Below are 24,815 nucleotides of genomic sequence, written 5' to 3'. Positions count from 1 at the left end.
TGTACATTCACGAAGCTGTTACAATTAGATTATGCAAGACGTTTTTTCCGATTTTACCAAATATATTTTTAAGATATTGTTTTGTATTTATTGAAACATCTAAAGAATTATGATTTTAATGATGTTCCCAGGCATTTTGGTTGCAGAGTTATTAACGGAGTAAGTGAAGATATTAGTATTTTCTTTCTCAAGTTTTTTATTTTATTTTTTATGTATTTTTAGTTTCATTCATTTTGCTTCTCCAAAAAAGAAAAATATCTTTCGCCCGTTGCAATCAATTGATCGGACAAGAAGCTATCCTAAAGGCGTTGAATTCACATACTATTTTAGCCTCTACCCATCATGCCGGCCTTCAAAGTGTCTGGTTTCATCCCGATCCGACGGTTAGCAATTTCTTGGAAATTATAGAATTGATTACTGCTTTAGTTTGACTGTTTTTGGTATAAAAATTCAGGGGTTTGTGATTTTCTTACTGTGTCTTATGAAAGTTGATGGGTTTTTTTACAGAAATATGATTTTCAGCAAATTTTGGTGCTTTCTTGAGTTTACTATGTGGATTTTGTGTTTTCCTGGTTGAGAATCGGTTAATACCTGCTTTGTTTTGGGTGAGTTTGGTCAAAAAATTCAGGGGTTTGTGATTTTTCTGATGAAAGTTAATGGATTTTTTCTGAAATATGATTTTTCAGCAAATATCGGTGTTTTCTTGACGTATTTTGAGTGGATTTTGAGTTTTCCCTAGTTAGGAATCGATTAATGATGATTTATTTTGAGTGGTTTTGGTGGAAAAAATTCGGGCTTGTGTTTTTTCTAATGAAAGTTTATGTGATATTTCAGCAAATTTTAGTGTTTTCTTGAAGTATCGTGTTTTTTCTGTTTAAAAATCGATCAATGCTGCTTTATTTTGAGTGTTTTTAGTCTAAAAATTATGGTGTTTGTGTTTTTTCTGATGTATCTGATGAAAGTTATGAGAGTTGATGTTTTCTTGAAGTATTTCTTGTCTATTTTGTGTGTTTTCTTACTTGGGAATTGTCAATGTTGATTTATTTGTGTGTTTTTGATCGAAAAATTCTGGGATTTGTGTGTTTTTTGTTTTTTCTGCTATGTCTGATGAAAATTAATGAATTTTTGCTGATCGAAAAAGTAGTATATCGTCTCTAGTTTCGTTTATCCCTATTAGTATAGTGGATTGGATCTCTCTTGTTGAGAACCATATTTTGGTGTACTGGGTATATGGTGTACATGGAATTCCACACTTGTCAATAAAATTATTTACCTTATAAAAAAAAACCATGGGCCTCCAATTATGTAATGTCCACCATTGGCTTAGTGCTTGTCCTTTTATGATTAATGTATGTTGTCAAAATGACATCTAATACTAATGATTCTTAATTTTAATTTTATTTCAGGTCGTGTATGGTGTTGGAGATGATTATGTTGCTGCTAATTCTCCAGGCCATTGTGTGTTGTTGTAGGTTATGGTCATGATGTCAACGACAACCTTTACTACATCATCAAGAGTCACTGGGCCGTTCGTATGGCCACTTGGGATACTTGAGGGTCGTGTTGGGATCGAAATAATCAGAACGTCATGCGGAAACTTACAATTGCAAATCTTGAATGACGATAAATCAGACGACAAAGAAAACTCTACTAAAAAAGCATAATATTTAATATGGTTCGGTCAAGTGACCTACATATTGAAAAACTAATATAAAAAGAAAAATATTAACACTATGAGAGAATAATCTCCCCCTAAATGATACTCTTTTAATGACTACATTGTGGATGTTTTTTTGTGTGTTTTGTGTGAAGGAAGAATCATCAATTTATAGAAATACAAAACTTTTCCTTCAAGAAAGTATTAGTCAAATATGGAAGAGTTCTTTTCCACTTAGGAAACCTTTTCCTTCAAGAAAGGAATTTTAATTATGGTAGAAAATCAGGGCAAAACCCTAATAAATCTCCCCTTTTGGCCTGGATTTTCTTGACAAAACTTGATCTGCTTGCTTCATATATATAATCTTCATCACTGTTGTTTGACACGGTTAAAAATAGGTATGGTTTAAAATTGGAGCCCTATGAGTTAAAAGTAAGCATGGGTTAAAACTGATTTTTATTTTTAAAGATGTAACAGCAGGATTGTTGATAATATGGATGAAAACTTTGTCTCCACATTTAACACCCACTATCTCTTCCATGTAACATATGTACATTCACGAAGCTGCTACAATTAGATTATGCAAGATGTTTTTTCTGATTTTACCAAATATATTTTTAAGATATTACTTTGCATATATTGAAACATCTAAAGAATTATGATTTTAATGATGTTCCCGGGCATTTTGGTTTCAGAGTTGTTAATGGAGTAAGTAAAGATATTAGGATTTTCTTTCTCTAGTTTTTTTTTAATTTAATTTTTTTTATGTATTTTTAATTTCATTCATTTTGCTTCTCCAAAAAGGAAAAATATCTTTCGCCCGTTGCAATCAATTGATCGGACAAGAAGCTATCCTGAAGGCGTTGAAGTCACATACTATTTTAGCCTCTACCCGTCATGCCAGCCTTCAAAGTGTCTGGTTTCATCCCGATCCGATGGTAAGCAATTTCTTGGAAATTACAGAATCGATTACTGCTTTAGTTTGACTGTTTTTGGTATAAAAATTCAGGGGTTTGTGATTTTCTTACTGTGTCTTATGAAAGTTGATGGGTTTTTTACAGAAATATGATTTTCAGCAAATTTTGGTGCTTTCTTGAGTTTACTATGTGGATTTTGTGTTTTCCTAGTTGAGAATCGGTTAATATCTGCTTTGTTTTGGGTGAGTTTGGTCAAAAAATTCAAGGGTTTGTGATTGTTCTTTGTTTTTTCTGATGAAAGTTAATGAATTTTTTCTGAAATATGATTTTTCAGGAAATATTGGTGTTTTCTTGAAGTATTTTGAGTGGATTTTGAGTTTTTTTCTAGTTAGGAATCGGTTAATGATACTTTATTTTGAGTGGTTTTGGTTGAAATATTCCGGGCTTGTGTTTTTTCTGATGAAAGTTTATGTGATTTTTCAACAAATTTTGGTGTTTTCTTGAATTATTGTGTTTATTCTGTTTAAAAATCGATCAATGCTGCTTTATTTTGAGTATTTTTGGTCTAAAAATTATGATGTTTGTGTTTTTTCTGGTGTATCTAATGAAAGTTCTGAGAGTTGATGTTTTCTTGAAGTATTTTTTGTGTTTTTTTACTTGGGAATCGTCAATGCTGCTTTATTTGTGTGTTTTTTATCGAAAAATTATGGGATTTGTGTGTGTGTGTGTGTGTGTGTGTTTTTTGTTTTTTCTGCTGTGTCTGATGAAAATTAATGAATTTTTACTGATCAAAAAAGTAGTATGTTGTCTCTAGTTTTTTTTTGGTGCACTTATGAGGTCCCTATTAGTATAGTGGAATGGATCTCTTTTGTTGAGAACCATATTTTGGTGTAGGGTCTCTTCTTTGGGTATATGGTGTACATGGAATTCTACACTTGTCAATAAAATTATTTACCTTATAAAAAAAACCACGGGCCTCCAATTATGTAATATCCACCATTGGCTTAGTGCTTGTCCTTTTATGATTAATGTATGTTGTCAAAATGACATCTAATACTAATGATTCTTAATTTTAATCTTATTTCAGGTCGTGTATGGTGTCGGAGATGATTATGCTGCTGCTAATTCTTCAGGCCATTGTGTGTTGGTTGTAGGTTATGGTCGTGATGTCAACGACAACCTTTACTACATTATCAAGAGTCACTGGGGCCGTTCGTATGGCCACTTGGGATACTTGAGGGTCGTGTTGGGATCGAAATAATCAGGACTTCATGCGGAAACTTACAATTGCAAACCTTGAACGACGATAAATTATATGACAAAGAAAACTCTACTAAAAGAAGCATAATATTTAATATGGTTTGGTCAAGTGACCTACATATTGAAAAACTAATATAAAAAGAAAAATATTTAAACTATGAGAGAATAATCTCCCCCTAAATGAAACTCTTTTAATGACTACATTGTGGATGTTTTTCTGTATGTTTTGTGTGAACGAACAATCATTAATTTATAGAAATACAAAACTTTTCCTCCAAGAAAGTACTAGTCAAATATGGAAGAGATCTTTTCCACCTAGGAAACCTTTTCCTCCAAGTAAGAAATTTTAATTATGGTAGAAAATCAGGGCAAAACCCTAACAAATCTCCCCTTTTGGCCTGGATTTTCTTGACAAAACTTGATCCGCCTTCTTCATATATATAATCTTCATCACTGTTGTGTGACATGGTTAAAAATAGGTATGGTTTAAAATTGGAGCCCTATGCGTTAAAACTGGTTTTTATTTTTAAAGATGTAACAACCGGATTGTTGATAATATGGATGAAAACTTTGTCTCCACATCATGTAATACTTCAGATTTTTTATTTTTTTGATAAAAAATCTTGATTATCATCAAATTGGTTGTTCTTGATTTGAACCCGCCGCCTTGAACCTGTTTTCAACCCGTTGAACCATTGGCTCTGATACCACTTGTTGAGATCGAAATAATCAGGGCGTCATGCGAAACTTACAATTGTAAACCTTGAACGATGATAAATCAGACGATTAAGAAAACTCTACTAAAAGAAGCACAATATTTAATATGGTTTGGTCAAGTGACCTATATATTGGAAAACTAATATAAAAAGAAAAATATTAAAACTATGAGAGAATAATCTACCCCTAAATGAAACTGTTTTAATGACTACATTGTGGATGCTTTTCTGTGTATTTTGTGTGAAGAAAAAGATCCTCAATTTATAGAAATACAAAACTTTTCCTCCAAGAAAGTATTAGTCAAATATGGAAGAGATCTTTTCCACTTAGGAAACCTTTTCCTCCAAGAAATAAATATTAATTATGGTAGAAAATCAGAGCAAAACCCTAACGAATTGTCGTCGGGTTGTTGTGTCGCTTTGGGAGATTGGCATTTATCTTGCGCAAAGAATCCATTCCAGAGGCTTAGTTGGCGTGGGGATTTTCAATTTCCTTGTCCGAGGTCTCATTTTTTGGAAACCATCAACTTTCTTTAAATGTGGTTTACTTCTTCTAATTTAACTATGAAAGTAGGGTTTATTTTCTTGTAATTTTTTGAAGTATCTGTTTCAGTGGTTAAATGATCTTTTCTAGGAAGTTTGTTTCAGTAGTCTAATGTCACTTTAGTTTTGTGCGTTAATGACGTTCCTGATACTGGGGGTAAATATTATATCAAGTGTTAGCAAGTTATTAGCTGAGCATTTGTCATGTCAAATTATTTTTCTGATTTTTACATCCATTTATGCCACCCATAACATGAAAAAGTAGAATGTACTTTTCCCTACAACATATAAAAGAGAGTATCACTATGTGCTTTTGAATAAAAATGAATCAAAGCCGATGTTTGAAATTGAGAAGGGGTGATTTGCTAGTCGAAGAACATCGCTATATCAATCGTACCAATGAATAATGTTTTTGCCAATACTATTTTAATGGAAGAATGTTACATGATCTAAATTATTCCTTTAGTTATTGTTTTACTGTTTTTTCAAAATTTTATCGGCCTTCTACGAGGAAAGATTGAAAAAGGTGTATTATCTTTTGTATAATCATCGGAAGAAATTGACAAATAGTCACTTTTTAGAACGTTAATTGAAATGCAACCATCCTTTTAGCATTATCCAAATTTCAATCATTTTTAATAACATTTAAACAAATGTATTCTTAAGGTTTTTGAAGATTTCGGTTGGATCTAGTAATTGAAAATTATTATAATTGATATTAGAAGGTTGTATATCGAATTTGGAGTCACTTAGAGTTGATTTGGATCGATTTTGAAGAAACAACGCATTGGTGAATTTATACACAACAAGTTATGGTGGTCTTTAGGATTTGGCCAAAAATCCTAATGGATTGCCAGAATTTTAAAGATTCAACAACAAGACAAAGTTGCAACAGTCAATTTTAGGAAAGAAAAAAACAATGATAAATTTCCTTGTCAAGTGATTTTCACTAGGTAACAATCACGAAGTAAGCTTGTCAAGTGGGCAGGGCTGGACCATTTAAACGTGGGTCATACGGGGGCCAGTTCAGGGTCGGGTCGGGCCGTAGTTAAGGGGCCTAGCTGGGGGCCGAGCTTGAGGAGGGAAAGGGTGTCCGGCCCAGCCCCTATCCGGATAGGGGGTACACCGCAGGCTAACCGGGCTGGGTTTTAGTTAGTGGTTCGGGCTGAATTTTATAATTTTTTTTTAAAAAAAAGTTCTAATACTAAAATTGACATTTACATTTACTAATAATAATAAAGTTAACATTTACATCTAATGATAGAATTTCTAAACTAAAAAAAAGTTTAGTCGTTTTCAAATTCAAAAAGCTAACCGTTGTAAATTGAGAAAAGGCCTAAAATCATACATTATCTTTGTCCTAAGACTCAAAATAGTACATATTCTTTCACATGGAGCCCTAATAGTCCTACTTCTTTGATAAAGTGGTGCACTTTTAGTCATAACCCTAAACACCATTAGTTTTTTAACAGACCTCTTCCCACATGCGTGGCACACGATCTCTTTAGTTCCAAACAAATTTCTACGACATATTTGAGATGTTCTCTTCCTTCTCTACCCAATTTCTTCTCCCAGATTTGTTGACCCTACTTTACAAATTCGTGAGATCAAGTGGAAAATCAGCTGAATCAAATTGATTTTGTTAAGAAAGACAAGAAAATGCAATATTGTACGTGAACTTTTAACAATAGAGTATTGAAGAAAGTTTTTGAGTTCATTTACATGGATGAGGAAGATCTTTTCAATTGGGAGTTCCTTGATTCTAACATTTATTTTGTGCAGTCACAAAATTTATTTTCCCTGAATGTTTGAAAACCAAGTTGGAGATGTTTTAGAAATTCGAGATTTTGCCTAGGTAGTTTTAATGAAGATTCAAGGAACGCACATTGCTATTTTCTTGATTTCTCTCATTTTTTCTGCAGTTCGGTGTCGATAAATTTGCCATTACTACCACAAGAATGAAACTTCTCAGCAGAATCGTTTTGTAGTTTCGTGTTGACAAATTTGCCACCTCCACATCCTCTTAAAAGTCACATGATTAACTATTTTCTCTTCTATAGCATGTCGAATCTCTAATATTGTTATGATTATGTTTTCTATTATTAGCTTGATCTCCTTTTAGCTTTTGAAATTTCAACACATCATTATTCGTTGCTTAGTTACAGTTAATTAGTCGGAGGGATAGCCAGAATTTGCATTAAACTTGCTTAGGTGACACACACGTGGGAGAGATATGTTAACAAACTAACAACGTTTATGACTAAAAGTGCACGACTTTGTTAAAGAAGTAGGACTATTAGTGCTCCATGTGAAAGAATATGAACTATTTTTGAGTCTTAGGACAAAGATAATGTATGATTTCGGTTCTTTTCTTAACATAGGAAAGAGGTTTGAGTTGAGAACTGTGAGAGGCATAGGTTACCTCTATATATATCACAAATTCACAATTTTTATAGTTAAAATCAAAGATGAACATTTTGACTCCCCAAATAACAAAGGTTTCAATTTTTTTAGGGAGGAAGGAAGAACCTGAAAACCCCATATTAATTAAAACTGGGATTTTTATATATTAATTTTTTTGTACCCATTAAAAGGACATGACCAAGTTCCAAAGTTTACACATTTGAACAGTACATCAAAAGTAAGAAAGAAGTTATAGTTGGGAACTTTGAGAAACATAGGTTACCTCTATATATATTACAAATTCAAAAATTTATGGTTAAAATTGATCAAAGAAGCATTTTTTAACTCTCCAAATAACAAAGCTACAATTTTTAAAGAAGGAAGGAAGAACCCAAAACCCCATATTTATTAAAAATGGAATTTTTATATATGAATCTTTTTGTGCTTATTAAAATTACATACATGTCCAAGTTTCAAGTTTACACATTTGAACAATGCAAAAAGTAGGAAAGAAGTTTCAGTAGAGAACTGTAAGAAACATAGGTCAACTCTATATATATCACAAATTCACAACTATTATTGTTAAAATTGATCAAAGGTGAACTTTTTGACTCTCCAAATAACAAAGCTGTCATTCTTTTAAGGAGGAAGGAAGAGCCCTAAAATCCCACATGAATTAAAAATGGGATTTTCATATATGAACTTTTTAGTGTCCATAGGTTACCTCTCTCTCTCTCTCTCTCTCTCTCTATATATATATATATATATATATATATATATATATCACAAATGTTGAAATTCAATATAGGGTTTCCAAAGCTCTCACAAGAAACACAATTCATAATATGTCTAAAACTAATCAAAGCACAATTCATAATATGTCAAAAACTAGTCATGAAACCTAATTTCTACTATTTGGTGAACTCTTGTATAATCATGGAGGAACGTGGCGTGGGGAAGAACAAAGATGTTCCCACATGTGGATAGAAGCCCTACATACCTGGTACACTCTAATCTTGTAATAAAAATCTGAACGTTGAAGAAGAATCCCAAAGCTTAATCTTGAATCCCTTTAATTGGGTTTCCTTGAAAATCCTAGTTAAGAACAATGGTTTTCTTGTTTATATTACATGAATACATGTTAGAATTTGACTTGGAATGATTGGAATAGGCTTACCTTTGAGTATCTTGAAAGTTGGGAGAGAAGAACTTCGTGCTAGGGCTTGGGAATGTGAAAAGTGAGAAATAAAACTGAAGTCTCGAATTTATACTGTTCACTGAAGTGAAAGATGTACGGGCGCAAAGTACATCCCGTACCTGAAATTGCAAATTCCAGTAACTAGGTTAAAATCACTGAGAAGTACGGGATAGAAGTGCGCCCTGCACTTCAAAGTGCGGCCCGTACATTTTGCTCGTATTTTGATGGCAATTTCCAGAAATTATGTTTTTCTCCCATGCCAAGTGCTGCTTACAAATACAGCCCGTACTTGGAAGTACGGCCCACACCTTGACCGTCGAAATCAAATTTCAATTTTTCACACTTTCGTCTTGGTTTCTAAGTCCTGAATCATGAATCATCGCCTAGTTTAAAGGTACGAGGTATTACAATATCTCCCCCCTTGGGATCATTCGTCCTCGAATGATGGGTCATGGTTAAGAAATGAACTAGACATGGATTGAGTACATGAACGTGAAGGAAACATGACATGAAACATGGAGATTGAATTAACATGACATGGTTACATGGAAACATGAATACTGAGACATGGAACATGGGCACTGGATACATGACATGAGCGTGAAACATGAGACATGACATGGACTATGGAAGGTTACCTTGAGCGTTCTCTGCTTGCTCTTCAAACAAATGGGGATATCTGGATTTCATGTCTTCTTCGGCTTCCCATGTAGCCTCTTCAACTTTCTGACTCCTCCATAAAAATTTAACTGATGCAACTTCTTTAGTTCTCAACTTGTGAACCTGAATCGACACCGAACTGCAGAAAAGGTCTGTTAAAAAATGAGAAAAGGCCCAAAATCATACATTATCTTTGTCCTAGGACTCAAAATAGTACATATTCTTTCAAATGGAGCACTAATAGTCCTACATCTTTAATAAAGTGGTGCACTTTTAGTCATAACCCTAAACACCATTAGTTTTTTAACGTGTGTGCCATACGATCCACAAATTTCTACGACATATTTGAGACGTTCTCTTCCTTCTCTACCCAATTTCTTCTTCCAAATTTGTTAACCCTACTTTACAAATTCGTGAGATCAAGTGGGAAATCAGCTGAATCAAATTGATTTTTTTAAGAAAGACAAGAAAATGCAATGTTGTACGTGAACTTTTAACAATAGAGTATTGAAGAAAGTTTTTGAGTTCATTTACATGGATGAGGAAGATCTTTTCAATTGGGAGTTTCTTGATTCCAACATTTATTTTGTGCAGTCACAGAATTTTTTTTTCCTGAATGTTTGAAAACCAAGTTGGAGACGTTTTAGAAATTCGAGATTTTGCCGAGGTAGTTTTAATGAAGATTCAAGGAACGCACATTGCTAGTTTCTTGATTTCTCTCATTTTTAACGATTCGGTGTCGATAAATTTGCCATTACTACTACTAAGAATGAAACTTCTCGTTGAGAATCGTTTTGTAGTTTCGTGTTGACAAATTTGCCACCTCCACATCCTCTTAAAAGTCACATGATTAACTATTTTCTCTTCTATAGCATGTCAAATCTCTAATATTGTTATGATTATATTTTCTATTATTAGCTTGATCTCCTTTTAGCTTTTGAAATTTCAGCACATCATTATTCGTTGCTTAGTTACAGTTAATTAGTCGGAGGGATAGCCAGAATTTGCATTAAACTTGCTTAGGTGACACACACGTGGGAGAGGTATGTTAACAAACTAACAACGTTTATGACTAAAAGTCACCACTTTGTTAAAGAAGTAAGACTATTAGTGTTAATATGTACTATTTTGAGTCTTAGGACAGAGATAATGTATGATTTTGGGCCTTTTCTCTTCCTATGTTTGATGTGTTGTTCAAAGATTTAAACTTGAAACTTGTACATGTAATTTTTATAAGCACAAAAAAGATTCATATATAAAAATCCCATTTTGAGTTCATGTGGGGTTTTAGGGCTCTTCCTTCCTCCTTAAAAGAATGACAACCTTGTTATTTGGAGAGTCAAAAAGTTCATCATTGATCACCTTTAACTATAAAGATTGTCAAAAAGATACTCCCTATGTGAGTAACATTTACCTTGAAAGAGTTAGGTAAACTAATGTTCAAGGGCACAGGGAGTGGAATTAGAAATAAGAAAGAATTGGGATCAAAGCGCATATGTTCTGAGGCTCCTGAATCAATGATCCAAATATTTGATTTAAGACTAGTGAACACAGAACTTGAGTATTTAAGAATAGTACCAACCACTGCATTTGCATTGATTCCTGTTTTTCCTATTTGAGTCAATTTACTCTGCTTATACATCTGCATCATTTCTGTAATTTGTTCCTTGCTAAATTGCTCTTCAAAATTGCTATCATTGAAGTCAATCCTGCATTTTCTTTAATTTGGGGTTGATAGTTTTTGGGGTTAGTGAACTCAAAATCTGCAGGGAATCCATGTAATCTGTAGCAATCATCATGTACATGTCCTGTCTTCCCACAATAAGTGCAAGATACATTTGGATCATATTTCTTCTTACCTCTGAATTTGTTTTGTGGTTTGCTAAACCTCTGGTTTGAATTATTGTATTTCTGAGAGTGTTTGGTCCTCTTGTTGGTTGGGTTTTGAATTTCTGTGCATTCCTTGTCTGTCCATTAGCCATGAATGCTGCAAACTCAGCAAACAATTGATTGTTTGGTTGCTTGGCTTGACCAACTGCCATAAAAGATCCATAATCAGAGGTGAAATGTGCATTTGCATTAGGGCTGGGTGTTCGGTCCGTACGGTTCAGTTTCACAAATTCGGTTCGATTTTTTGATTTTCGGTTTGTAGAAAATGGGAATGGAACCCGAACTGAAATAACTTCGGTTCAATTCGGTTTTTGCAATTTCGGTTCGGTTTATTCGGTCGGTTTCTTCGGTTTAGATATGGATGACATAGTTAAGCATCAAGCCGATACTTCATCATTCCAGAAAATCCTAATAGAGCTCGGTGTGAGACAGTAGAAGTGTTGACTGCATATCACTTTGTCAGCCAAAATACAAATTAATGCAGTGACAGAACTTTTCCCCACATTTCACTTAAGTCCTCTATTACTAGTATTTCTTGTTTATCAGCCAACATCTTCTCTACAATTCCAAAGATATGACAGAGGGAATGGAGATTATAAGTAGTTCCTACTTGTCAAACTTTGTTGTATCACATCTTCCTACCACTAACCAAGAGGAGTTTTTTATTCACAATTTGCAATGTTAATATTACTAAGATAACACCAATTGTCACGAGAAAAGATGCTAATGGGTGTTCTAAGATACATTGTTGAGGAAATTTATTAAAAATGTACAAGGAATATATAATATATGCTTCAAGAAAAAAGTGACTTGTTAAAATTCGGTTTTTCGGTTTAACCGAATTAAATTTTGCATAAACCGAAAACCGAACCAAATTATTAAAATCTTATAAATTTAAACCGAACCAGACCGAATAAACTGAAAAACCGAAACCGAAATTAACTTCGGTTCGGTTCGGTCGGTTTTTTCGATTTGAACCATATTATGCCCAGCCCTAATTTGCATACACTTCCCTTTAGTTCTCATCCTGCAAAAGCAAGGAATATGCAACATCCATTCCAGGCAAGGGATTCATCATAAGTATGTTTCCCCTTGCCTGAGCATATACATCAATTAGTCCCATTAGGAATTGAATTAACCTCTGATCTTCCAGTGATTTAGTTGATTTTACCTTCCCCTCACAGGTGCACACACATGAACAACAGACAATCACATTTATGCCATCTAACTCATCCCATAACCTTTTAAGTTTGGTAAAGTGCCCAGCAATGTCACCGTTACCTTTTACTAGACCGGATAATTCCTTTTGTAGATGAAAGAGTTTGGCACCATTTGACTTGCCAAAACTCTGTTCTAGACTATCCCAAAGCTCTTTTGCAGTTTTGGAACTCATCACACTATCAGCAATATCCTTAGATAATGCATTTAATATCCAGCATATGATCATATCATTAACACAGCTCCATTGTTTAAACTCTGCAGACTTCAGATCTGGAGCTTTACAAGCTCCATTGATGAATCCAAGTTTCCTCTTGGCTGATAGTAGGATAGATCTCCTCCAACATGGGTATCCTCTTCCATAAAAAACAATGTTGACTAGAGGCATACTAGGTGAATCTGAATTGCTTAGGTGATAAGGATGACTATTGTCATATGTGATTCCCTTCTCACCATTACTTGATTCTGTCATATCTGTTGTTTCAGGCATTTTGATTTACTGAGAATTTGAAATTGATTTTGATGTTTGACACAAATTTGGATCAAGCTTCGAGCTGCTCTGATACCATGAAGAAATTTGAAGATGAAGACACTGAATTTAGGAATTTTTCTCTGTGTATTTCATTCATCACCATGTACAACTATTTATAGAGAATTGCTATGTAACATAAATAAAGAAAATGGAAAAACTAATTACACTTCTCCTATTCTAACTTGTCTGCTATGTAACAAACTTTTATCCCTTCACGTGTTGGTCACATGACCATATTTACAGCTGTTGTAATTTTAATCCAAGGGTGGAGAATCAATCTATCAAGTGTGTGTGTTGTACGACTGAGATGATTCCATCTGGATAAAGTATTCTTGTTTTTGTCAAAGTAAGAGTTCTTCAAGTCATTTTCCAAATTATCAACCATCTTCTTCATTTCTTTCTCTCTTCTTCTTCTTCGTGTCTTTCATGGGGGTTCTGCATTCCAACAGAAATTGATTCCAAAATCTTTAGTGGTTGTTTGTTTTGTGAACAAGTTATCCCGAGATTACTATGTGGAGATTATAATAACATGAATTAAACAATGATGAGATTATTTAGTGGATATACCTTTTTTTGGTATGAGCCGAGGGTTTATCGAAAACAGCCTCTCTAACTCTCAAGGTAGGGATAAGGCCTACATACACTCTACCCTCCCGCACCCACTCATGGGACTTCACTAGGTATGTTGTTGTTATACCTTTTTTTTTTTTTTTGGTAAATGTTTGGTTCATTGCATTCAAAATGGGACATAAAAGGTAACAACTTTTGCGATCCGATCTAGTCCTTCACTACTTAATTGTACTTAGGAAACCAAATGCAAAAGTAAGGTTTCTTGATCATCCATTTGCTTTTCCGAGAAACACACAAGTTGACTTGCAAGCAATTCATGGACAGGGAGATAAGCCCGTCAACCGGTTTGGGCTAACCGGTTAAAACCGGAACCGAACCGGTAAAAACCGGAACCGGAACCGGTAGAACCGGTTAACCGGTTCCGGTTAACCGTTAATTGTTTTACCGGTCCGGTTCCCATTTTTTTGAAACCGGAACCGGTTAAACCGGTAAAATCGGAACCGGACCGGTTTAACCGGTTAAATTAAAAAAAAAAAAAAAAATAGCCGTTCATTGGCAAAATTGGACCGTTGGCAACGGTCCATTTGCAAAAATGGTCGTTGCCAAACGGTCAAATAATTAATTTTGCCCCCCCCCCAACCCCCGGACTTTTTTTTTTTTAACACTTTAACCCATCCCTCACCCTATATAAACCCTTCTTCATTTTCATTTTTAATTCACACCAATTCACTCTTCTCTTTCTCTCAAATCTCAATCTCTCAATTATAGTTACTTTGCAATAATTAGTCACTTTATATTTCTCTCAAATAAATATTACAAAGTCTTATTATAGTTTCAATTATTAATTTTGCAATTATAATATTGTTTGTGGAGTTGGTGATTTTGCAACAATCGAAGTAACTTTGGTGGATTTGCAATTCTAGCCGCCTTCACTTTGTTGGAAATTAATCCGGCAATTTGGTACCTTCGTTCCAACTCTATCTTTATTTTTCGCAATTTAATTCTAGCAATTTATTTTTCGCAATTTAATTCTAGCAATTTAATTTGTTGTGATTTATTTGATTGTGATTTAAATTAATTCTATTTAATAATGTCAAAGAGATTAAGACGTGGTGCCGGTAGTAGTAGTGGTATTGTTAGGCGTGGGCTTAATGAGGAAACATTTGTGGAAGAAACACCTAATTTAGGTATTGATGTTGGAGGAAATAATCCACTTTTAGGTCATGAGGTAATGCAACAACATTTTACCGACACTTTTAATGAAGACTTAGATGATGATGATGAAACACAACCCCCGAAAATCCCATAGGAGATACATGTCCGCACAATCACATACACAAGACAAACCGCCTAGAACTCGTAAACTGTGACTAAAGTTTGGAAATTTATGACTAAGAATAGGAAAACCAATCAGCTACATGTACCCTATGTGGACAAGTATTTAGTTTTAAGCAAGGAACTGGTAAGGATGGTGGAACGGGTACACTAAATGGTCATATGAGAACCAACCATATGGATGTTTGGGGAGAGCAAACGGGTTCAAATGTAGGGGGGATTCAAATGACGATAGACCCACGAACCGGTAGGAATTTTAAGTATGACAAGAAAAAAGAGCGTGTAGAAATAGTTAAAATGGTAGCTTATGATTGTTTACCATTTTCCTTTCCATCGGGTATGGGGTTTGTTACTTACATTCAACGTTGTTATAATCCGTTATTTGAGGGTATTCTTAGAAGTACTTGTAGAGCCAATGTTATAGATTTGTTTAAAAAATATAGATTTTATTTGCGCCATGTATTTAATTCTTTAAATTGTAATGTTTGTCTTACCGCGATTTGGGTCTTAGTCTTAACAAGTTAGATTTTTTTGCTATTACATGTCATTGGGTTGATGACAATCGGGTTATGCAAAAAAGAATTATAGCTTTTTTATATGATGAAGGAAAAGGTCGTCACGATGGAAAATTTTTAGCGGATTCAATGTCTACTATTATGAGATTTTTTAGCATTTATAGAAAAACACTTTGTATTGCTTTAGATAATGCTTCTAATAATACAAAGGCGATTGGTCTTTTAAAGAGAGAATTAAATCCTCCGCTAGAAAATATTTTTCATGTGAGATGTAGTTGTCACATTTTAAATTTAATTGTTAAAGATGGTCTTGAATATTTTGACGATTCTATTCAAAAAGTTAGAAATGCGGTTGCATTTCTTTTTTGTAATGCTAATAGGGGAAGAATTAGAGATTTTAAGAATGCTTGTGTGGAAAATAACCTTAGACCTAGGAAAATTCAAGTAGAAATTGAGATTAGGTGGAACTACACTTACATTATGCTACAACAAGCATATGAGTATAGGATTCCCATACAACAAATTCACAACAAATATAATGCGATAGTGATGATTGGTTAAATTTTTCGCATTGGGAAGATGTTAAAGAATGTGTTGAGCTCTTAGAAAATTTTTATAATGCAACTCTTGCTTTTTCTAGACAATTCTATCCCACGGTAACCGGAATTTTAGCCTACTTAACGGAAATAGCTAGAGTTTTACAAGAGTATAAATATAAACCCGGTTATCAAGCGTCTATTTTTGAAATGATAATCAAATTTAAGAAGTATTTTTTTCCCATCCCAACTTTATTTATATTGGGTTCTCTTTTAAATCCTTGTTTAAAAATGTCTTATACTAAAAATTTGGTTGGTCAAATTTATTCATTTTTAGAAATTGAAGCGGGAGTTCAACTATCTTTAGCTGAAGCCGAACTCGCTATTGATGATGAGTTTAGAAAAATTTTTACTCATTATTGTAGTTTGGAAGAACGTGCTACACCCGTTGCTCCACGCCCTACTACTTCTCGAGTAGCAAAAAGGGCTTGTCGGGTTTAAAGTTTTACATTCACACCAACTTCTTCTTCTAGTGCAAACTTTGATGAATATAACTTTTATTTGATGCAGCCAAATGTGGATATCAAGGAACTGGATCACTTGGACGTCTTAGCATGGTGGAAGAAGTACAAGGCAAGTTATCCGATACTCTCAAGAATGGCTCGAGATATCCTTACGGTTCAAGTATCAACCGTGGCTTCGGAGAGCGCATTTAGCCAAGGAAGACAGAGCAAATTGGAGACCATAGACATTCATTATCCGGCTTTAGCTTGCAAGTACTAGTGTGCATTCGCGATTGGATTAGATCGGAGCGACGCAACCAAAACTTAGAAGCGGAGGAAGGCGAAGAGGAAGAAATTGAAGATTTGATAGCTAGTGGACCGGACCAAATGGAAGACTTTGAAGATATTTCCATGACCGAATATAATGTGGAGAAAATTAACGAAATGGTTCAAAATTGGTGATTTTATTATTCGACTATTTCTATACTACTTATGTATTATTTGTAAGTTAAAAAAAACTACAACTTGCAAATAAATGTTATCCAAGAATGAATAAAATATATAGCTCATTGAGCTTTCTTCTATTTACTTGTGTTCATATTTTTACTTTTATAAAGTTAGGAATATACCTAAAATATACTAAGAATATACTTAAATTAAAAACTAGAAAGTTATATACTTGAAAAATAACTAAAATATACTAAGAATATACTTATAATATATAGTATATATATAACTTAAACATATATATATATATATATATATATATATATATATATATATATTAAGTTATACATATATATAAGTTATATATAACTTAAACATATTTATATATATTAAGTTATATTACCTAAGTATACCGATACATATATTGATATATATATAAGTATATTCTTTATATTTTAGGTATATATATATATATATATATATATATATATATATATATATAAGTTATAAGTATGCATATAAGTTATAAGTATATATAGTATATAACTTAAACATATATCTATATATATAAGTTATATAACCTACGTATATTGATATATATACATATATTCTTACTATATTTTAGGTATATGTAGTATATAAGTGTTAACTTAAGCATATAACTTAATATATATATATATACACGTATATTCTCAGTATTTTTATGTCATTACAATGCTTTGTTAGTCAGTAAATATTTAAACTTTACTTATAAACTTGTATAACATATGTATTTATACCTACAATATACTAATAAATACTATAATATATATATATAATACAAAAAAAAAAAAAAAGGTTTTGAACGTTTTTAATCGGACGGTTCCGGTTTGAGGTTTCAAACCGTTTCCGGGTTAACATTAACCGTACCGGTTAAAACCGGAACCGGTTAAACGGTTCGGTTTTTTAACCGGAAACCATGCCGGTTCCCTAACCGATTTTTGTTTGGATTCCTAAGTTAAACCAGTTGACAGGTATACAGGGAGAGGACAAAAGATCCCTTTTATCTTGAATATAATGTAAATTCAAAGGATTCCTGTAAATTTTTGGCTGTTGGCAAAAATATGTCCTGCCCAAAGATAAGCAAGGGCCAACAAATTTTAAGTTGTAAGAATATACTCAATAAGATATACAAAAAATTTATTAAACAAACATGACACATTTTCTATTGAGTTGACCCTAATAACGTCCTCAGAGCAGCATGAAGCAAAATTAAGCAATCTTTCCAACTTGAAGAAGCCAAGAATGCAGTCCTATTCTAATTCCCAAGCATATGCCCAAGTAGTCATTGTCTTGCATGTTCGAAGAATGAATCCGGTATTTCCAGAGGAGAAGATAATGTTGACACACACTTGAACTGTTACACGAAGATCATACAGTACTCATATTAGATAACTAAACTATGAAGGTATTTACAACAAAATCACCAATTATCAAACACAGATTAATACCTTATGCAGCTTGTATTTGTCCCTCACAGCTGCCAAAGTGCTTCCTCTTTTACTTAATTGCAAGTCATGTATGATAAGAACACATTCCTTTAAATCTGCTGCTTTATATCCTGAGCAACTTTGAAGGGCCAGACTCTATAAAATAAATAGAGTTAATTAATCACTCCATATTATCGATGAACTAAATCTAAGCAAATATTGAATCAAAATCCTCACCCAAGGATGTGACTTTGGCTGTAATGTGAACCTTGATAGGAATATCACAGCAGCAGCTACCAAAGAAGGCAAGAATTTCACGCAGCTGTAATCCAATAAACTTAATTCTGCTAAGTAGTATCCTAGAAACTCCAACTGTAAACCGGCTTTCTGCAAAGAGCAGGAAAAATATAATAAGCAAACATTTAACAAAAACAAAGTTGAACTGAAAATCATAATGTTCATGTCATATTTATGCACTTACTTTGTAATCTTCCTGAGCAACTCTAGTAAATCTTCTGACAAATGTTTTGGTTGTGGGATTACCCATTTCAAATTTGAGGGATTGTAACACATCAGCCTCCATCTTTACCACCTCTTTCTTTGTAAATGTATTGTCTGTAATGTAACAAAAGTCCTCAACATTTGGAGGGCTAATTTCCTCATACTTCCTGATCATAATCAACACATTATATTAGATTCAAAAGCAAACTTACACACATATCCAGGAGAATAAAACCAATTCTTGGATTCAATACTTACGCAGCAATGAGCATTGCGGAAACACCCAAAAGCTGAAGTCTTTGCCTAGGGATGACATTCACCGATAAGAATCTGTCAATGTAGGAAACAGTAAGGTACAATGTGTCTACTAAAAGTTTGTATTCCTCTGCAACTTCCACCAGCCAGTCAACCAAAACTCCTCTCATGTTTGCAGTCACATCCTTTTGAATCTTCTCAAGGTAATCAGGCAATGGTCTTCTCTTATTCTCAATCTGATTCGAAACACCACAGAGTAAGTCAAAAAACTCAAAAGCCCAAATGCAATTACGTTAGTGGTCGATTACTGTGTATAAGAATAGTACTGAATAGAGTGTGTAACTAATACACGTATTGGTTATACATGGGTTGAAAACACTACTACACAAGGAATTAAACAATACCAAAGCTAATACCAATATTATTTTCTCTAATAACTCCTACCAAACGACCGCTTACACTAATTTACATGGCTGGAAATCAAGATTTGGTTAATTCAATGATATTAACCAAAACCCAATTGACAAAATTCAATCTTTAGTGTGCCCATTCGCAAAAATCATCCATAAGAAACCAAATCAGGCTCTATTAGGTAAGACCCAATTAAACATTTGTCTTCTTATTCTTTTTATGAAAAATACTACATTTTTAAGCATACATGAAATGCAAACACACTTGAGCATCCAGATCTAAATGATTAAGATTCAAATATCAAATGAGACCTAAAACAACATCCATTTTTTTTAATTTTAAAAAAAAAGAAAAAAAAAGAGAGGGAGAAAAAGGACTAACCTCCATATGGTGAAGATAACCATATATATCAGAAACATAAGCACTACACATCTGGGGGTCATCAAATTCCTTGTCTTTTTCATTAACACACCTTTTCACCTTCCTCTTAGTAGTAATCTGCTTAGTTTTAGGCTTAATCTGATTTTGAATCTCAGCCAAAACAACTCTCTTCTTGTTGGGCTGTTGTAGGTACTGAACCATAGCTTCTGCTTCCCTTTTCTTAGCCAAACGAGTTACTCTCACACAATTACCTTGGTCTGCCATTGCTTGTTACTCTGTATCTTTCTCTTCCTTTTCCTCTCTGTGTATATTGAAAGGGAAGAGAAAGTTGAGGAAATGAAAGAGAGATATGTGTGTGTATATTTATATGGCGCCATATTCAGCATAAAATTTTCAGTTTGGGCGCTATGTGGGTGGCTGGCAAATGGTTTTTAAGTTTTAAGATTTGGAAATTGTTGTTTGGAGGGTTGTCGGGGTAAACTTTTGGCTAATTGTTTTTTTTCTTTTTCAGATTGAATTTTTTAAAGAGTGAGTTTTGAGTTTCCCTCCAAACACACCCGCTTCTTTAATTATTTTTTATTCATCCTCTATGTTAATGGTTATTTCCCTACGTCCCCCTTCTAATAGAAAAGTTCATTGATAACTAATGCATGCAGCGTTTAGTTGGTGATATTATGCGATTCAGGGTGATATTTTTCGTTTTTCAAAATTCAAACTGCATGAACATTGACAACATTTTAAGATGTATTTTTCATCAAATTAATATGAGAAAAGTTGCAATTTATAGTAGTTTTCAAATATATAAATTTTAATCTTAAAATATTGAGTTAATCTAATTTAATTTAGCTTCAAAGTTTAGTTAAATTGACTCTTGAAAAACGAAAAATGTCACATAAATTGGGAAGGAGGAAGTATTATTTTTTGTCTAATTGAATAAAGATATAGAAGAATAAAGAGAAAATTACACCCTATGTCAAATTAGGGTAATAATGCTACCAAAATTGACCCATTTTGCAAAATCTTTCAAAAAATGACCCACTCCCTCCTCCCCCCCCCCCTCTCTTTGCACTCACTCCCACCTCCATAGTCGTCATTTCTCCACCATGACCCCTCCCTCACTGCTTCGCTCCTCTTCTCTCTTCCCTATTTCCATAGTCACGTTTCTTCCGTACTCTTTGTGTTTCAGGTCTAATTCCGGCAAAGCAAGCCATCTCCAGCCAAACAACGCCCAACGATTTGACCGGATTCATGGTGTATTGTTACAGATCTAACCGGATCCTCTTTTTAACATCGTCATCAGAGACTTTTTGTTTTTGTTTAAATGTTAATTGTATTGTTACAAATCTGACCAGATTCGCGTTTTACCGGCAACCTCCATGAACGCCGATGAGTGCCCTTTTGTTTTTATATATTTATACATGTTTGCTGGTTTTGTCCCATCTCCGATAAATATTTACGGGGGTGGTAGAGTAGCCGGAGGTGGAGCACAGGTGACAACGATGGGGTCGTCGGAGGTTGTTGAGGTTGGCGTTGGAGAAATAGGGAAGGGAGGGCAGGGGTAGTGGGTGTACAATATTGTATAACTAGTATTGTATTATAGTGTATATGGGTATATATGGTGGTATATGGGTGTATATGATGTTTATGTATATGGGTATATGCGTGTATATGGGTTAAAATATTGTATATGGGTGTATATGGGCTAAAGCTTTGCAATGTAAGTTTTGGGCTATATTTTTGCAACGTAAGTGACCAAATTGTATATTTATGAAATTTTCCCAACTCTTATGGGTCCTTTAATTTGTGAACAAGTTATACTAGAATTATAATATGAGATCGTAACACAAAAATTAAATAATTACTCAATTATATATTAGATTTTTGTTATGGTAGATGTTTGTTCATAGAATTGATTATGGACTATAGGGGGCTATAACATGACGCATATATTTGGTCTTACACTATATAAATTTGAATCAACTTTTACTTTCATTTTTAACATGGGCCTTGTTAGAAGACTTTGGAAAAGGGCATTTTTGTCATTTGATTGTTTAATTCCGAAATTGTTATCACGCGATGAAAATTGTGGTACGGAAATAGTATCAATTTTGTGGTATCACCAATCTGGTTATTACTTACACTGAAACTTAAATTTAAATTACCCCCATAAAATTATGCTGGAATTATAATTTTGAGATTAAATAATTTCTGAATTATTTACCACGCTGGATGGCATATGGAGTTTAAGATTTGGAAAATTAACCCCATATAATTATGTTGGAATTATAATTTGAGATTAAAAAAATTCGAATATTTTACTACGCTGGATGGCATATGAGAGTTTAAGATTTGGAAATTGTTGTTTAGGGGGTGTCAGGGCATATTTTTGGTTAATTATTTTTCAGATTGAATTTTAAAAAGTGAGTTTTAGGTTTCCCTCCATTTGCACCGGCTTTGGGAAATTCACGAATTGCCACTTCTTTTGGGGTGGTCTTTAAATTTTGCATTCGTATTTGAAATCTTTAAATTTTGCCACCCGAATTCTCCGTAGGTTCCGGGTTCGAACCCCCGCGATCAAAATTTTAAAAAAATTCGCAAGGCGAGTTTAAATTTCGCTATCCGACGGCATACATTTGTGAAGGAATTACCAAAGTTGCTTGGGACCGGCATACTTATGCCTTATGGGCGGACTTGGCATAAGTATGCGGGTCAGGCATAACTTTGATAATTCCTTCTGAAGTTTATGCGGATCCGTATAAAAGTTTGCCCGTTAAGTATGCCCCCGCTTCGGCGTAACTTTGTGAAGGAATTACCAAGGTTATGGGACCGCTCTTATGCCTTATGGGCAGACTTGGCATAAGTATGCCGGGTCCCGCATAACTTTGATAATTCCTTCACAAAGTTAATCTTGTCGGCATAAAAGTTTGCCCGTTAAAAGTATGCCCCCCGTACGGCGTAACTTTGTGAAGGAATTATCAAAGTTATCTGGGGCGAGCATACTTATGCCAAGTCGCCCATAAGGCATGAGTATCTTGCGTGTCCGTAAGATAAAATTTGTAATTCTTAACAAAAGTATGCGGTCGGCAGATACACGCGAACCAAACCTTGTCTTGCGATTTTTTTTTAAATTTATGCTTGAAGCGGGGGGTTCGAACTCAGAACCTCATGATTTCGGCGCGAAAGCTCAAAGTTGCAATGCGAAGGGCAAAATTTAAAGACCAAACGATATGAGGGGCATAATTTAAAGACCACAAATATGAGGGGCAAAATTTAAAGACCAACCCAAAAGAAGGGCACTCCGCGCAAAAAAAAAAATCAATGTAGAGAGGTGGGCTTTTTGTTCAATTTGGGCCAGTTCTGTCCTCCATTTTCTGTTGGACTTCACCTTTATATGTGGTAGCCTGATAAATCACAGCATAATTTTGGTCCTTTTTCATCATAAAAAATTCACGAGGTAGCCCATTTTGATACCGCCAGTTAACCTGTACTCGTCATCTTGATTTGCAAATGTATACCATTTAAACATACAATATTTAAAGTTAGGCTTGACAAAATTAAAATTCAGATAAAGTGTTTAGAACTTTAGCCGTATGAAACTCCACATTAAATTGTATGTATGAAGTTGTCCTAAGTGGTACACATTAAACAAAAAAAAAAAAAAAAAGCGAGCACAAATTAAATGACGGTGTTAAAATCGGATATTCGTGCACTTTTCCCCTTTTCGTCTCTTTTGCATTTTATATGTCACTCTTTTTTTTTAGATTTGTTCTAAAAGAATATTTGAAAACTCTTTCAATTTTAATAATTTCAGTTCATTGTTAATAATACACTTTTATAAATATGACATGATATATCTAACATCAAAAGGATTTAAGGGTACTTTTGATAAGTCATATGTTTAGTTAATGTGTCAAAAGTCTCCTTTCTTTTCTTTGTAAAACTCCATGTCAAATTAAACACACAGAAGAGCAAAGAGAATTTAAACACGCCATGTCCTTTAAATATTGAACGTAAACTGCACCTTTCAACTAGAATTCTGAAGAACTACTACTCCGTCCGTCTCGATTTATGTGACACCATTTGACTTGGCACGGAGTTTAAGAAAGAAAGGAAAACTTTTGAAATGTGTGGTCCAAAACAAGCCTTATATAAATGTGTGGCTGTAAATCATCTCATAAAGTTAAATTATTTTTAAATATAAAAAGATCACATTCTTTTTGGGATAGACCAAAAAGGAAATCGTGCCACATAAATTGGGACATGTTGGAAATTTTCAAGAGAAAATACGCAAAAAGGAAAAAGTATTTTTCTTTCTGAAAGAGTACATCTCTTCCTGAAACAATGCATCTCTCCCTAGAGGTTGCGTCGTTTAAGGTTCAAGAGTTAAAGACCTCCTCTATAGATAGAGGAAAATCCTGGAAATATTTATAACATGAGAAATACTCAAAGTACCAATATTCTTCCTTAAGAAAAACTGCATAAGCTTAGTTACTGCAACATTAATTCTTGTGTGTTCAGAGATTTGTTTACATTAGTTCTTGTCTTTGCTTCATTCTATCCCGGGAGAGTATTTGTAAGGGACAAATAATTCTCTTTGAAAAGTGATCCAAAAAAGGTACACGGCTTGAAGCATATCCAGATTTCTCACCACAACCACACATTTTTCTAACAATCAAAGAGAATGATTTTTCATGTTGATGCTTACTAAAAGCTATATTTTGGTTACTCTCTCTGTGGAGGATTAAATATCTCTGGTTTAATTTCATTTCACAATGGTTTAGAAAGGAAATAAAAACAAGAAATGGAGCCAGTCACCAAAAATCACGTTGGGCTTGAAGAAGTGAAATACATTAGGTTGTCACCATGTTTCCTTGGATTACTAGAAGATGGACATATCA

At 33.8% G+C, this 24,815-nt stretch overlaps 2 protein-coding genes across 2 annotated transcripts in view; one reads left to right on the top strand and one right to left on the bottom strand.

Annotated features, from left to right (window-relative positions):
* Nucleotides 1-2,150: 2,150 nt before the first annotated feature.
* LOC132039330 (uncharacterized) overlaps nucleotides 2,151-24,815 on the top strand; it is a 39,348-nt gene continuing 16,683 nt past the window's right edge. Inside the window, exons 1-4 of the mRNA XM_059429831.1 lie at nucleotides 2,151-2,198; nucleotides 2,312-2,369; nucleotides 2,462-2,595; nucleotides 3,662-3,814. Coding sequence (XP_059285814.1) covers nucleotides 2,151-2,198; nucleotides 2,312-2,369; nucleotides 2,462-2,595; nucleotides 3,662-3,814 — 393 coding nt within the window. The remainder of the gene's footprint in view (nucleotides 2,199-2,311; nucleotides 2,370-2,461; nucleotides 2,596-3,661; nucleotides 3,815-24,815) is intronic.
* Nucleotides 17,926-20,310, bottom strand: LOC132039998 (putative cyclin-A3-1). Its single transcript, XM_059430588.1, has 6 exons — nucleotides 19,918-20,310; nucleotides 19,129-19,361; nucleotides 18,851-19,037; nucleotides 18,607-18,756; nucleotides 18,391-18,525; nucleotides 17,926-18,296 (listed from the first exon to the last, which is right to left on the bottom strand). Exons 1-6 carry the CDS (start codon nucleotides 20,179-20,181, stop codon nucleotides 18,225-18,227), a joined length of 1,041 nt encoding a protein of 346 aa, XP_059286571.1. The 5' UTR covers nucleotides 20,182-20,310; the 3' UTR covers nucleotides 17,926-18,224.

This window comes from Lycium ferocissimum, chromosome 12, assembly GCF_029784015.1.
Source record: "Lycium ferocissimum isolate CSIRO_LF1 chromosome 12, AGI_CSIRO_Lferr_CH_V1, whole genome shotgun sequence".
Classification (NCBI taxonomy): domain Eukaryota; kingdom Viridiplantae; phylum Streptophyta; class Magnoliopsida; order Solanales; family Solanaceae; genus Lycium; species Lycium ferocissimum.
This window is presented reverse-complemented; position numbering and strand designations above follow the sequence as displayed.

What these genes read in the sequence shown, in the direction of transcription:
- LOC132039998 (XM_059430588.1), bottom strand. Translation starts at nt 20,181, where the DNA reads ATGGCAGACCAAGGTAATTGTGTGAGAGTAACTCGTTTGGCTAAGAAA. An exon ending in GTTATCTTCACCATATGGAG is followed by an intron (nt 19,362 to 19,917) that starts GTTAGTCCTTTT and finishes GTTTCGAATCAG; the next exon opens with ATTGAGAATAAGAGAAGACC. An exon ending in ACAAATACAAGCTGCATAAG is followed by an intron (nt 18,297 to 18,390) that starts GTATTAATCTGT and finishes TTCGTGTAACAG; the next exon opens with TTCAAGTGTGTGTCAACATT.